This window comes from Paroedura picta, chromosome 18, assembly GCF_049243985.1.
Source record: "Paroedura picta isolate Pp20150507F chromosome 18, Ppicta_v3.0, whole genome shotgun sequence".
Classification (NCBI taxonomy): domain Eukaryota; kingdom Metazoa; phylum Chordata; class Lepidosauria; order Squamata; family Gekkonidae; genus Paroedura; species Paroedura picta.
Genome location: NC_135386.1, coordinates 4,974,937 through 4,991,015, shown reverse-complemented (window position 1 = coordinate 4,991,015; position 16,079 = coordinate 4,974,937). Strand labels below are relative to the sequence as shown.

Here is a 16,079-nt window from a genome sequence, read left to right as displayed (position 1 = left end):
AAAAAGGAAAATGGTGGATGGATGCCAAGGGGAGCATGTAGGCAGAACAAGCTGTCTCCTTGTGCGTGCAGAACTTCCCCGGTTCGATCCTTGGCATCTCCAGTGAAACAGGGTCTTCTGTATCACATGCTGGGGAAACCCTTTTCTCTACCCAGAACCCCGGTGAGAAACCGCCTGTCAGGGTGGGCCGAATGGAGCCGCTTGGAGCCAGCGATGACTCAGCAGAAAGGCAGCTGGATGCGCTCCCTGCTCATGCCCAAGGGCCTGACTTCCCGGTTCTAGCTGAGCGTACCACAGGCTGGTCCTAAATGACTCTCCTCCCATGCTTCCTCTTCCCGTCGGATCTGAGGGAAACAAAAACTTGAGAATCTTAACTTCTGCTTGACAGAAACACTGGGGTTTAGCTTCCTAGCTTATTCTACTGCTCGGGGGATACTTGCCACATACATTCCCCTGCTTTTCTCACTGTCATGCCCCGGACAGCCCAGGCTCGTCCCATCTGCTCAGAAGCTAGTCAGGGACAATATTTGGAGGGGAGACCAACAAGGAAGGTCAGAGCAGAGATGTAGAAGGCAGAAACCGGCAAACCACCAGCCTTCAAAACTTGCCGGGAATGTCACGAAATCTCAACAGGGTTGGCTCTTGTCTGTATTGGCATGGGAGACCACCAGGGAAGCCCAGGGTGGCTAAGCAGAGGAAGGCCATGGAAAAGCACCTCTGAACATCTCTTGCTTCAAAAACCCTATTCCGGGTGGGCCAAACTGTGGCTGGGGCCCATGGGAATTGTAGTCCATGGACATCTGGAGAGCCACAGTTTGGCCACCCCCCCCCCCCACAGGGTCACCACCATAAGTCGGGTGCAAATTGATGGTCAGAAACAAACAACAAAGACAACGCCCCCACAACCCCACTTTTTCCTCAAATGAAAAATGTGGGAATCTCACCTCACAGAACCGATCTGGCTCCTCTAGTCATTGTTTTTAGATTTTGTCGCTCCATCTACATTCTGCACAACGGACATGGCAGAAGTAAGGGGGGAGGGAGGGAAGAGTCAGTGCAGAAGCAAAACCTTCCAACCTCTGGCTCAGGAAAGCTGAGGCCGCAATAAATAAGCTAGCCTTATTTCTATTTTTTAAGGTTCTTCTGGGCCCTGAGGAAAGAACACGTGGCCATTTCAGATTCCTATATTTAGGCCTCGTTTCCTTGGCAGAAGGGGAATCAGGGTTGTGCCCAAGGCTATGCAGAAAGGATCGCTTAAGAGCAGGACGGGGTTTCTTGACGGCCCTGGAAGCATCTCCCCAACAATGCTCCCATTAGAATCATAGAGTTGGAAGGGACCTCCAGGGTCATCTAGTCTAAAAAAATCTCAATATTCTTATATTCTCTTCCTCATCAACCCTCTCAATAGAGAATTGCAGTACTCTTGTAGCTACTTCCCCAACAATCCTGCTAGACAATCTCAATATTCTTGTATTCTCTTCCTCATCAACCCTCCCAATAGAAAGTTGCAGTGGAGCTACCTCCCCAACAATCTTTCTTTCTGCGAAACAATCTCAACAATATTCTTGTATTCTCTTCCTCATTAGGCCTCAGTAGAGAATCTCAGTACTCTTACAGCCACCTCCCCAACAATACCTCTGCTAGACAATCTCAATATGCTTATATTCTCTTCAACCTCACCCCTCCCGTAAGAGAAACTCCACTGTCTCCTCCCTTCAGCCCCCGCACTACAGAATCCCAGTACTCTTGTAGTCTCCTCTCTATCAATTCTCTATCAGAGAATCTGAAAGTTATCGTAAGCTCCTCCCATTAGAGAACCTGAACTTTATTGTAGTCTCATCCCCAACACTCTTCCCACCAGAGAATCTCAACGTTCTTCCCGTCTCCTCCCTATCCCTCCTTTACCGTCTCCCTGTCAACGCTCTCATTAGAACATCTCAACATGCCTGTCATTTCCTCCCCAACATGCCTCTCATCAGAGAACCCTAATTTTCTCGTTCTCCTGTTAGAGAATCCCAGAACACCGTCTGCAAACCTTCATCGCATTTTTGGCAGCCGACCATTCTACGCACTAGACCCCCGTGTTTTATATACCAAATGTTTCTGTTCTCTTGCTCAGTGGATGCCAGCTAGCAAATTCACAAATCCTGGGCAAAAAGATGCCTAGTATGGTTAAGTGAGCCTGATAGTGGAAGAATTGACAATCTGAGGAAAAGTTGTTCTGTATTTATTTGCTTCGTTTACACCCCACCTTTCTCTTTAGTGGGAAGAAAGCCTTCCCTTGTATTTTGCACTCATTTTTCAGAGGTATACTGCTCTTGCACACTGAAGTTCCATTTTAAAAGCCCCTGACAGGCCTTACCTGCCTTATTCCTTTAGAAAATATATGTCACCTATCTCCAGAGACTGCTCAGGGCAATCTATGCACCATGAATCCAGCAGACCCTTTAAAAATTATAAATAGAGGACCACACCCATTGAAGAGAACCATATATTTTGGGGGACATATTTTTAAAGCAATTTGCATTAGGTTCCTTGCAACCCTCTACCCACCCTGAGCTGAAGATCACCAAATCCCCTGTTCCCCGCAAGCTATTCTCCCTAAAGCTATGCCTCCCCGTAAGAATCCCCTCCAGAATCAGACTTGAAAGCCTCTGTCTCACAGGGCTGGGTCAGGCCACCTCTGGGCAGAGAGGAAGGAGCAAATCTTGCAAGAAAGGCTGTTGAAGCTGAAATTCCTGGCAGATATTGGGGTGCTGGAGATGCTGGGGTTGCACCCACCCCCGTCATCTCAGTGCCTGCTTGCGACAGCTGGCTAGAGCGTATCTGGAGTGTGTCTTTCCCAGGTGAAGCTTGGTGAATTTTTTTTTAAGTAGGCGGGAGGTAGGAACCAGGTTGCCTGCTCTCGGGTAAGTTTGGGGGGACTTAACACGCGACGGACCAGAAGCCGATGCCAGGAGCCACCCGGGAGCAGAGGAAGATTTCCAGCCCAGGAAATTCCCACCTCTGCTCTCCCTTCCATGTCCCTCCTCTCTGCTCCCTAAACCTCTCCTCTCCCACAGAGCTCCCTCCTGCCAGAGGCCAGGTGAGCAGGAAGGTACTTCCTGCGTTGGCCCCTCCCCTTCCTGCCTCCTCCCTCTCCCCTTCCCCCCTCCTGCCACACCTTCACTCCTGGTCCCTCATCTTCCACCACCAGGGCAGGAGGGGCACAGAACCTGGATCGCATTCCTGATTTTATTTTATTTTGTTAAGAAAAGGAGGCCTTGGGAAGCTGGGAACCCAAGGTGGCCGTTCCCCCCTCCGAGACCTCCCCTCTTCCTCCCCTCCATTTCTACTCAGGCAATATGAGTCGTGCATGCCACACCCACACAGGGTGGCCTTCTTCTCCGGCTAATACAGACGGCAGGCGGAGGAGCCCCCACCCCACTCTCCCCTGTCCCCAACGCTGCCCATCGGTCCCATTTGATAGTCCAGCCCCCTCCCCAAGCACGACGGGGAGAATCTTCGGCATGTCTGCATCCCAGACCATCACAGAACAGACACAGCGAGGGGAGGGGAGGCAAGCATCTGAGGATATATCTGAACCCCCCCCCCCACCGGCTCAAAGGGGCATGCACTGTTAGGAATACCAGAGAGCATCTCCGCCCCCCCCAACCAGATCCACCCAAAATACAAAGCAAAAGACATCTTCTCTCCCCCCCCCCCATCCCGGATGTTTTGGTTTCCACCCCACTCGTCTCTCTCAGCTGGAAGCCCAGGGGATCTCCGAGGCGTACCAAATGCTCCGGTGAGCCTCGATGCTAACCCCCCCCCCTCCAAAATTCAGAACAGTTCTCCAGGGAAAGGTCAGGTCTACCTGGCCAGCCAGGGAGGGGGGCAGGCAGGGAGGGGGGCTGGCGCGGTAGCCAGTTGTGGGGCCGGAGGGCTGGGCTAGCCAGCTTGATTCCAGACAAAGGCCAGGGGGGGGGGGAAACCAGACAAAGACGGGGTGTGTGTTTGTGGGGGGGGGGGGAGAACGCCGAGAAGAGCAGAGAATCTCCAGCTTACCTCGATGCAGAGGAACTTGGAGCCGGTTGGCATCCAGAGAAGGGGCACCCGGCTGGGAGGGGGGCCCACCAGCTGAGAGAGCTGCATGGTCCCCGGCTCCTCTGGTGATTGCCAGTGATGCTTTGCCGGGGGAGAAAAATAGAGGCACATAGGCGCACAGAGAGAGAGAGAGAGAGAGTGAGAGAGAGACACACACACACACACACAGAGGCACACTCGCTCCAACACACACACACACACACTCATACACACGCACACCAAGCAGGCTGTGCTGTTGCATACATCACCGTGTCAGCCACTGGCAGGGATGGGGGAGGGGTGGGCACGGGGAGCCGCGCCTCGCCAAGGGAAAAGTGCATCCGGCGGCACGTTGGGGAAGAAAGAGGGCCAAGCTCGCCATCTCCCCCCCCCCTCCCCGCCTCCTCTCGCTCACCCCCTCGCCCACTGGCCACGGCCAGCCTCCCCTTCGTCACGGCATTTGGTGCCCCCAAACCAAGTCTGACTCAGGCCTGTGCGCCAGAGGGGCCGGACTTTGTGCCGGTGGTCCTTTCCGCACACGCAACCTCAATCCGAATCCTGCACCGAGGAAATTCCAGTTCTGAAGGCAAAACAGAAGGACGTGTCGTCAGCAAGGGTGCGATTCCGTTTTTAAACCGAGAGTACTTGGGGGAGGGTGAAGGGAACAGGGATGTGATTGGGGGGGAGGGAAGAGGGTTAGGGTACAGAAGCTGAGCAGGAAAGGGGGCAGGGGAGGGACCCAAAGAGGGTCAAAAGGCCCGGAAATATATCCATAAGAATGCCAAAAGAGTCCTGCTGGATCAGACCAGGGGCCCAACCAGTCCAGCCTCCTGTCTCACACAGGGGCCAAACAGTTCCTCTGAAGTTCCAACAATAGAGCGCAGAAGCCAAGACCTTTCTAAGATCAATAGAGCCCTGGTGAATCAAAGTAATGGTCTGTTTTGTCCAGCATCCTATCTCCCATAGTGGTCAACCAGTTCCTCCTGAGGTCCCCCACAGGGCATGATGGCCAAGACCTTCCCTCTGGGCACTGGGATCCAGAAATTGCCTGCCTCTGAACATGGAGGTTCCCCTCAGTCACCCCTGAGAGATCTCTCCTCTGTTATTCTACCCACAGACCCCTGGATGCCTCTTGGAAGCTACTGCTGAGAAAAGTTCCCCTTTGCTCTCAATGAGGACTACCTGCTTGGCTTTTCCAACTGATGGAACTGCTTTTTCTGGAGATGTCACGAATTCCACCTGGGCTGCACGTTCTATGCTTCTGTGGAGGCAACAGATGTAGTCAAAAGCGCCCTGCCAAATAAAATGATATAATAAAAGCCATCCTCAGCTGATCCTGGAAACTCCAGTGAAAAACAGCACCGGAGAGGAACCATGTGTCGACGAAACCGACATTTTTAACCGGCACATAGGAGCCCAGGTGGATCGGCTAAAGATTCAGGAACATGGGAATAATGTGCAAGGTGTGACCCAACCATAAATGGAGACGGACGGCTATGCACCCACCCTCCCCGTGGTTATTACTGGTAACAGACGCATCTGCAGACATTCCCCAGTAGATTGATAGCTGTCGTGATGAGGGTAAGCAATGATTTAAAACGTTTCCTGCAGACAAAAGAAAGACACTGATGCAGAACCAGCATCCCTGTGGACGTTCACGGCTCCCAGGACAGTCTGAACAGCTGCCTCTGGGTGTGCCCTGGGCTTTAAGTTTATTTCTTCAGAAATTTATACCCCGCTTTTACTGTCGGCAGGGAGCCAAAGCAGCTTACAAGTTCATCTCCCCAACCTTCATTGTCTCCTCGCAGAGACAGCCTGGTGGGGTAGGTGAGGCCAAGGGTGTGTGACTGACCCAAGGTCACCTTGCAAGCATATGTGGCAAACTGGGGATTTGAACTTGGGTCTTCCCTTTCCTCGCCCAATCCTGGCCTGGCCTCACCTACCTGACAGGGGGTCAGAGAGGAACATACGAGGCTCCCTTATAAAAAGTCGAAGGCAACATCATGGACTGTGCCTCATGGTTGCTCTCTAGGACTGGGGGGGCCTTGTTACTGGAGATGCCGGGGATTGAACCTGGGACCTCCTGCCTGCCAAACAGAGGCTCAATCACCGAGCCACAGCCCCTCCCCTAAACATGTCCAGCCCTTCGGTCACAACTGTGAGACAGTGCATCCCCCCCACCCAATCAAAATTCCCTGATTCCCTTGTGGACATCAGGCTTCAAAGCCATATAATCTATGAATTCCCTGCCCCCAAGGGCTTCCAGGAATAAGAAAGCAAAGAGGGTAGGCAACACAAACCGGTGTGTGCACTTACTCCAGTGTAAATTACCAGGTGCACAATGCCACGCTTATCCCTGGGTTTAAGGATTCAAGCCTGGGAGTGGAAAGCGGAATTGTTTGAGCTAGAAGGACCTCTGGACTCTACCCTTTAGCTTTGTGCTGCTGAGATGCAGGCAGTCTGCCCCCGTTTTTTTCCATCTTGTTCCACTCGAGGCGAGCTTTCCAACAAGGAAACAAATCGCCCACAAAGCCACTACAGAGAAACCGCCTACCGGGCCGGACAAGATGCATCACGGAGCAGAAAGGGATCTAATGTCAGGGGCTCAGGCCGACGTCTCTTCCCCTCCCAGCAAAGAAACTCAAAACCGAGAATCATCCCCTCCTGCCTGGTCCTTTCACTGGAAATGCCGGAGATTGAACCTGGGACCTCCTGCCTGCCAAGCAGAGGCTCAGCCCCTGAGCCAGGGTCCCAGACCAAGGCCTTTCCCATCCCCTCTTGCCTGGTCCTTTAGCTGGAGATGCCGGGGATTGAACCTGGGACCTTGTGCAGGCCAAGGAGAGGCTCTACCTGAATCACAGCTCCTCCCTCCCCAATGACGTTCTTTCCTTTATGCAGATGAGGAACAAATATAAGGCAGGTTTCTGGGTTTGAGGTTATTTTTTTTTTTAAAGATGATCCTTTGGCTGAATCTCAGTTTTATACTTTTTTTTTTTAAATCTCCAAACGGGGGTTAATTATTTATGCCATATCGAATCTGGATGCTTAGAAACGACTTAGGATTCTGATTTTATTGGAAATGCAGTGCAGAAGCATGTGGACGGAAGGAGCGGGATATTGGGGTCTCAGAATACGGAAACTCCTGCATTGCGTCACCTCTGAGCAGAAGCGGGGGGGGGGGGGCAGACACCGTCCCGGGCCAGCTCTGTCCGTCGTCCCTCACGCAAGGCCTTTGAAGTGGAAATGTGGTTTCCACCTACCCCTTCCTTGATTTGCATTTTATTCCCAAGGAGAGGGAAGGCGCTGGGTGGGCCACCGCCCGCCCCGCCTTCCGCCTAAATTAGCAGAAAGCAAACGGCAGGACAGATTTAGCATCTCAATACGAGGGGTTCGAATGGCGAGCTGAATGGGAAACAAAACACCAGATGCCAGTGGTGGCGGGATAGAGCTGAGAGCTCTCACTGTGCTTCAGGGCCTGCAAGGTGGAGCTCTTCTGCCAGGCATTTGGTTGAAGCCAGGCTAAGGAAGATCGGGGTCCTTCCACTAGAGGCCCCCTAGAGCAGGGGTAGTCAACCTGTGGCCCTCCAGATGTTCATGGACTACAATTCCCATGAGCCCCGGACAGCAAACGCCACCGGGACAGCCGTGCTGTGATTCCGTGCAGCCTACCCAGCAAGACAAAATGAGGATAATCGTAAGCCCTACAAACCTCTCTGAGAAAGCAAATCACGCTGGAACAGCCGCGCAGGGAATGGCACACCTCCACCGTCCCCCCTCCAAGCGTGCTACCCCCATTCTTGCTAATTGTTTGTCCTCCCGAAATAGCCTTCGTGGATTTGGCCTCTTCCAAACAGGGAAGGCTTCCCAAAAAGCCTTCCAAACCGGCTGCTCGAAATGAATCGAGATCCTTAAGAACCGTTTGGCGCATGAGCATTCGCTCAATGCCCTTCCTGTACAAACCTGCACATGTGCACAAACATCCAAAATCCCCAATGGTGGAAGGGGCTTCTGTCACAAAGGGGGAACTTCCTCGCTTCTCCCCTCGAGTTTCGGCCGAAAATGACCCCCCCACACTGCTGATCCTAGAAGACAGGTGACTCATTTATACCATGGACCCAAAGCAGCTTAGCTCATTATCCTCGTCTCTGTTGTATCCCAACAACAACCCTGTAAGGTGGGTTAAGCCAAGAGAATAAACTGGCCCGAGGTCCACGGCAGAGACGGGATTCGTACCTGGGTCCCTAATCTGACACTCTTAAAACACTAGACCATGCTGGCTCTCTAGAACATTTAAGTCCAGGGTCAACAAAGTTTAATTCAGGCTTCTTCAGATACATCGAAACAAGACTTCCTCAACCAAGACAGTCAGAGGACAAGGGAAGAATCAGAGGTCTTCAGGAATCGCTACCCGCCCTGAGCCAACCGGTCAGGGTGGGCTATAAAAATAAAATTCTTCTTATTATTTTCAGAAAAAAAACAGCAGGATAATAGCAACAATAACGATAATATGATAAAAAAAAACCTCTGGCCCTATCCCTAAAAAAACACCTCCATAGAGAGACCTCTACCTAGAAGATTTACGGGCAGTGAATAATTCGGAGGCAGCTACGACTTCCCTGCCGCTGAACGGACCGCTTAGGTGTTTTACTACGCTTTTATATTGTAAAGTAATTGCGATGTTGGTGTTAATTATTGCTAAATTTCATTGTAGGCAAACCGCCCTGAGCCATCAGGGGAGGGCAGCATAGAAAATTAATTAATTAATAATAGCCATAAACGATCATTTCAGCAGCAGGAAAGAGTCAAAAAGTCCAGGAGCACCCTAAGGACGGACAAAATCTACGGCAAGGGATTTTGTGAGCCTTTGTGAGTCAGTGCTGGAAATTCTGTCGTTCTTTACGCCAAGGGTAGTCAACCTGTGGTCCTCCCGATGTCCATGGACTACAATTCCCATGAGCCCCTGCCAGCATTTGCTGGCAGGGGCTCATGGGAATTGTAGTCCATGGACATCGGGAGGACCACAGGTTGACTACCCCTGCTTTACGGTACAACTGGACTTTTCCAGGCTTCTGGTGCTACCGGCTGACCCACACGGCTACCCAGGGCGGTCGATTCCATGGAAGAATCCCTCCTCCAGTCAGCAAGTGTGTTTTGCCACGTTTTGTTCAATTAAGCACGTTTTCATGCTCCAAAAAGAGCCCAGAGAGAGAGAGAGAGAGAGAGAGAGAAGACAGACCGACTTGCTCTTCCTCGGCAAAATCTCACAACTACCTTGTGGAACAGGCGATTGAGTCTGTTTACCATTACAATCCCAGACTGCTTTTCTCTGCTGCCCAAAGCCATTTACAGTTTAAACATCCTCTCCCCCCTACACTGAGCCAGACATATTTAAAACCGGTAGGGCAGCTCCAGACAAAAACAACTGACGTTAGACGAAGAGAAAGAGAACGCGGGAAGGCAGCGTGGTAAAGCCCTGGCAGAGCACTTCCCAGCCCGAAATATCTCGCATACATGATCTTAGCAAGCATAACGACAGCCCAACCAGGCAGGCCAGCTTGTTTATCCATTTATCCCTTTCCTGCAGATGATTTCTCCAAGGCCGCCCAAGGAGTTTATGACAGAGGTGAGATGAGAATGGGATGCACACCCAACATCGTGCTGGCAGGGGCTCATGGAAATTGTACTCCAGGGACGTCTGGAGAGGCGCAGTTTGGCTACCCCTGCCCTATGGCATCGTACCCCACTGCCTCCCCCAGGCTCCATCCTAAATTTTCCAACCAGAAGCTGGCTAATGTACACTCCCACCCCTGGCTAGTGGCCGAGGGGGGATGGACGGGACATTGCAACCCTAATACTCCCCCCCCACAAGATTTTTGGATCCTGGGATCCTATAAAGAAACACTGAGAGCAGCGCAGCAAGGATAGAAGCACCCATGTGATTACTCTGTGGGGCGGGGGGGGGGGAAAGACTCCTTCTTTGGCTGGGCCCGAAACCAAAGCATGCTAAACATGATGATTAATCTGGCCCCAGCCATTATGATTATGCATGCTCTCCGTTTCCTAGGATACTGGTGGGGAATTTCAGTCTAAGCTTGCTTTTAGAAACTGCTGGCTTGTTATTGGGCTTTTCGATCTATGCCGTGGCAATTCCGGTTTCTCCATAGATGGTTCTATGCAGGGGTTGTTGTTGTTTTTTTTTCGGGGGGGGAATCTCTACCTGAATCTCTCAAATCCATATCAAAAATCCTGGTGTGCACAGGGACGGCAGTGCCAGCTTCCAGGTGGGGCCTGGGGATCCTCCAGAATTGCAGCTCATCTCCAGACTGTAGAGATCAGTTCCCCTGGAGAAAACGGCTCCTTGGGAGGACTCCAGGGCTTTGTACCTTATTGATAGGGATGGCAGCTTTGGAGGGAGGACTCTAAGGCATTGTATCTTGCTCACAGGGATGCCAGACTCCAGGTGGTACCTGGGGATCCCTGGAATGACAGCTCTTCTCCAGACTAAGGAGATTTGTTCCCCTGGATAAAATGGCTGCTTTGGAGGGAGGACTATAAGTCATTGTACCTTGCTCACAGGGATGCCAGACTCCAGGTGGGACCTGGGGATCCCCTGGAATGACAGCTCTTCTCCAGACTAAGGAGATTTGTTCCCCTGGATTCTAGGGAGGTTTTGATCTTGTGAGGTAACACTGTTCTGTAGAACAGTTAGATTTGGATCCAGGGGCACATTGGAGACCCCCCAAGAGTTTCAGGATCTCCGATTCTCTTTATCAGACACGAGAAAGGTAGAGATGAAGGATGCTTTGACTCAAAGTCTTGTTGGTCCCTAAGGGGCTTCCTGACCCCAAGGGCTGAGAAACAGAATGCTGAAGGCAGCAGAAAAAGAAGAAGACCCAACACTGAAATGGGTCAACTCCATCAAGGAAACTACAGCCTTCAGTTTTGCCAGAGCAAAGCTGTTAGCAATAGGACACTTTGGAGGACATTCCATAAGTTGGTGGCGACTTGATGGTACATGCATGAGTGAATTTTTTCGTGCATTTAATTCCCTACAGAGAAGGGGATGGAGGAAAAGTCAGCTTGTGTGGGATTTAAATGTCTTCTGCAAGGGTTTTAAATTTGGTACCGAGGGAACATTCCCCTGTCCAGGGTCCCATTAACACATCCCAAGTCACAGGCACTACAAAGACAGCATGGCAAAAGCATGCTACGAACACCCAAACAGCAGAGAAACACAATCAGATTTTCTTCTCTCACTCGTGGCAGGGATGGGTGAGTGGACGGAGGGCGGGGGGGGGGGCACTGACTGATAAGAAAGCCGACAGATACAGTCAGAGCAGGACAATTGCGTTGCTTTGAACATCAGCACATGCGGCCACAGAACAGAGGACGACCCAGCTCAGCGCTAACGGCAAATGTCCACCAGATGTGCATTTGTGTGCAGATAATCTATTGGGACAGGCATTATGTAATCTCTCTCTCTCTCTCTCTCTCTCCGTCTCTCTCTCTGCACCAATATTCAGGAGTTTAAATCTCTTAGAATAAAGAGCTCCTATAGCTACCCTAAGAGTATCACAGGGTCATCCATGTTACTGCAAGGCCTTGGGGAAGGGGACTTCCTTGGTTGGTCTTTCATCCAAGTACTCACCAGGGCCAACCATACTTAGCCTCTGAGATCTGACAAGAGTGGGCCAGCCTGGGCCATCCAGAAGTGGTTGGCCATCCTTTGCCCCTGAGTTTCAATCCTGGCTTTTCTTTTGGTGGCCTTCCATCCAAATGCTATTCCAGGTCAACCCTGCTTAGCTTCTGAGGTGTAATGAGGACGGGCTAGCCTGGGTCAGCCATGCCCAAGCACAGTCTCCAGCGGCCTGCAAGACCGTGATGTTTTGGTTCACAGAATCACACAACCTTCCCGGGTCTAATGAGGCAATCAGCTCTCACTTTTGCCGGCACGATACAATCCCAATTACATGCGGGCCGGCTGACCTCATCCCTTTGCCATGTCCTCGTAACAAGCAAAGGCTTTGACCAGGAGGTAAAGGTCAGTCCATTAACATTTCCACCCTTTCGTGACCTTAGAAAACGTTGCATTTCAGTTTCCCAGGCTGCGGTTCGTGCAAGGCTGAAATGGCCAGCATTGCCCCTGGTTGCCTTTACTCCGCTTTTAAATGCACTTATTGTGCTGAACTGTCTGTGAAACATGATGTCATTTTCGAGGAAAAGCACTGCAGGATATGTTTGCCAGGCAGAGGGAGAGAAATATGGCCATAAATGATTATGGTTTTTTCCCCCTCCTGGGGAGGGTAAAACAGTTTCGGGGGGGGGGGTTCATTGGGGTGGGGAAAATAGCATTATAAGGGCTTCCAAACCCCTCTCTACGCTTCCTCTGCTCCACAGACACCCCCTGAAAAACACAAGCCCAGCATCTGCTAAAGGAACACAAAATCCTTTAAAATGATCCCCAAATTATGTGGAGTTTCGCTGCCCTGAAACATAACTGGTCTCTTTAGAGAATGCATTTCTTGGCATTTGCTGTACAAGATCCTGAAGGCAAGCTAATTGGGTGGGCTGGGGAGGGCTGGGGTGGGGTGGGGATTTGATTAGTTCATTGTGTCAAAATTTACTATTAGCATTACACAAGCCCCGGAAAGAGAATCCACGGGGAAACGACTGATCGCTGCACACTGACACCAATACCCTCCCCATTTCTAAAGTTCTAGTGTTATTTTAAAATAGTTCTTTGGAACAACCACAACAAAAACCTCAAACTGAACATATGTGTGAATCGTAACAACGCGCCAGGGACTCGGAGTCAGGTGGTAACGGGTGAAAACGAAATCCCACTACTCCTTCCCCCAGATGAACCCGAGGAAGCAACGTCGTTCTAAAAAAAAAAAAACATATCACTTGCCTTCCATCGCTGAGGTTCAGCCGAGGACAGGAGCCGCCCAACCCTACTGTGCGGACAGCCAGGAAAACCTCTTCTCATATATGTCTCCTCACTCTTTCGGCTCAAGAACTCAGAGTCTCCGATTCATCTCACCTGCCATGGAGCTGATGGCCCCTGTGGAAAAGCTCTCCCCCCCCCCATACGGGCTCTTGTGGTCAAGTAGCACTAGATTTGGGGGGCTCTGAAGATGCATTTTCTCCCAAAGCTTTCTGTTGTTGTCGTTGTTCTTCATGCATGTCCCAGTTGAACTCTGTTTCTGCTTTTCGGTTAACTGTATTTACTCATCCTTTGGCTGTCGCGTCGCTGTACTGCACTTGTCAAAGAAAGGCTTTTAAAATTATTGCTCACGTCCTTGAAAATTCCTGGGTCGAAAAACACGGACTGTGCGTCTGGTAGAGAAACGGACGTCCGGACTTGGGTCCATTATGCACACGTTGGATAAAACACTCCCAGCGTGCTTTTTGCAGCTGGGTTTCCCTGTGTGGAATAGGAAAAATCTGCTTCTAAAGCGCATTGGAGATGCATTATCCAACGTGTGCATAATGGGCCCTGGACGGTTCAGGTTAGACTGATCTTGTCAGACCTCAGAAGCTAAGCAGGATTGACCCTGGTTGGCGTCTGGATGGGAGACCACCAAGGAAGTCGGAGGTTGCTATGCTTGGTGTAGTGGTTAGGAGCACCGTGGGCCCCTGCTTGGCATGCAGAGGGTTCAAGGTTCAATCCCTGGCATCTCCAGTTAAAGGACCAAGCAGCAGGTGATGGGAATGACCTCGGCCTGAGGACCCTGGAGAGATGCTTCTAGTCCAGGTAGACTCTACTGACCTTGTTGGACCAAGAAGGCTTCAGAAGAAGGCAGTCTCATATGTATTCATGTGGTTAGTCCACATCACAAACCGGGACCTTTTGCCTGCCCAGGAAATGGGCTCTCACCAAGTCAAATTCAGAATTCTGTTATTGGCCTATAAAATGGACACAATAATCAAATCAGGACAAAAAGATGTCCAGGTCACAGTTGAGTAAAATGACAGACTGCAGACTATGCCAATAAAGGTACTCTGATTCTGATTCTGATTCTGCAGACTAAGGACCCCACAGGAAAATAACAAGCATGCTACAAGTTGTTCCTGACACTTATCCTGGCGCCACTTCATGGCACCTTGCAAAGATTGAGCCGCGCTTTCTGTTCTTTCTGAGTTGTTGTCATTGCAAAGGAACCCATAAAAGATCAGGAAGTGCCATCTTACTTAAACAAAACGGGGCTTACCTATTTTTGTACGGGCGTTTGTGTAGAAGGGACAACAACGACGCACATGCCAGGTAGTTTCAATTGTTGCTTGTTTTGCGTGGACAGTATCTGTCTGAATAGAAGGACGTTCTGAGACTTTCCTGAAAGGATTGCTTCTGAGGTTAAAAGCGTTCCATCTGGCCAAGGGAAGGGCTCTGCGTTGATTTGTTAATTGAAGTTGATATAAATACGGAGCTATCTGGCCCGATTCTCCCTCATAGACGCTTCCCCAGAATGTCAATCATGTCCTGTTTTCAGGACAAAAATGAAACAGGAGGGGCAGGACCCAGCGAAGGACCAGACACTTGCCGTGGCTAATTGCGGTATACAATAGGTAGAGAGTCATGTTCCCGTCATAATTCTGATGTTTTGTTTTTTTGTTTTAGGCTCTCTGTTAAGAGATTATTTCTCTCGATTGACGTTCCTGTTGAAAACACTGAGCGTGTATTCATGACATTAGCCAATTATATCTTTGCTATATTCATTCATGAATTGGACCTTTATATTTTCTAAGAACTGAGGTCCCTTGAAAAAGCCATACGGCGAAACGCGTTGGGATTTGTTTAATATTCTGGACATCAAAGAACCCCTGAGGTTTGAAGACTCCGTAGAAGTCAGTTCATATTTGAGACGCCATACTAGCATCCCAGAGCCCCATTACTTGCCTTCTGTTTTCACAACGGACAAGGCACCCCATAGCTCTGCTCAGCTCGTGAATTGGTTCTCGTTTCTTGAAACTTTCCTCCCTAGGACCTTCTCTCCACCGTAGTCAGGTCCTGTGTTGCCCCTGTGCTTGGAACTGCACCCTAGAATACCTGTGGCCCCCTCGCTTCAAAAAGACCTATGTTTCTCATGAAGCCTTTGGCAAAACTCCTTACTCCTCACCCGCAGCTGAAACAAAGCAAGTCTCCAGCCAATTGAAGTGAACCCCTCTCCTCTACTTTGGCTATTATCTTCCTTCCCGCTTCCTATTGTCGAATTTGCCCACTTGGGGCAACGACTTCTTTTTCTTGTACTGTAAAAAGGCGACGTGCAATTAATTGCTAGCACCTCCCTTTGCTTGCTCAGACTTGCATTCTGCCGGGCCGACGGAGATGTTGACGCAGTCGAATGAGACTCCTTTCTGGGGAGCGCTCCAGACGCGGCCAGGTGGCCAGAGGTCCCCGGAAACCTACCGCGGCCCAGCTGTTGACTAAACGGTTGTAATCGCACAAAGCTAGGGGAGGGGGAGGACCCTCCTCACCCCCCCCCCACCCGGCAGACGATTCCTTGCTACACTTAGTCACGATGCAGGCGGCTGTCGGAGAGCTGTTCCCCCAGCCCCGGCTTCCTTCATTAGCTTGCCTCGCGCTAACAAGTGACAGAAACGAATATCAGCAGGGTGGCCTCGCTCCAACAACAACGGGAGCGGTCATAAAATCTTTTGCTAACTGCACCGTGGGAGCAGCGGTGGGGGGACTGCAGGCAGGAGGGAGTTTGAGAAAAGAGAAAGAGGAATCGTTCCCCGCCTCCAACCTTTTGAGGTCACATTTAGCCCTTTGGAGAGCTCCCTGCTTAGGCCACGCGGACGTAAGACAAGCCTTGTTCGATCGGGCCAGTGGCCCATGCAGGCCAACACTCTGTGTCACTCAGCGGCCCAAAAATTGGTGCCATCAGGAGGCTGACCAGCAGGGCCCTCCCTGTGTTGCCATCCAAGCACCAAGAAGACAGGGAGTCACTGCCCCGACATCCCACTTATCCCTTGTAGCGAATAGCCACTGGTAAACGTCTGTTCCAAAT

General features: G+C 50.9%; 1 protein-coding gene across 16 annotated transcripts in view; it reads right to left on the bottom strand.

Annotated features, from left to right (window-relative positions):
• The window catches only part of CELF6 (CUGBP Elav-like family member 6), a 110,725-nt gene that overhangs the window by 41,472 nt on the left and 53,174 nt on the right, over positions 1-16,079 (bottom strand). For 2 of the 16 annotated variants that reach the window (XM_077317495.1, XM_077317496.1), the window contains exon 1: positions 4,048-4,229. The exons of 13 other annotated variants lie outside the window; for them this stretch is intronic. In XM_077317495.1, the coding sequence (XP_077173610.1) occupies positions 4,048-4,197 (150 nt within the window). In that variant the 5' untranslated portion in view covers positions 4,198-4,229. Of the gene's footprint in view, positions 1-4,047; positions 4,230-4,480; positions 4,568-16,079 lie in introns of those variants that run through there. One more of the 16 variants, XM_077317497.1, reaches the window with a different exon arrangement.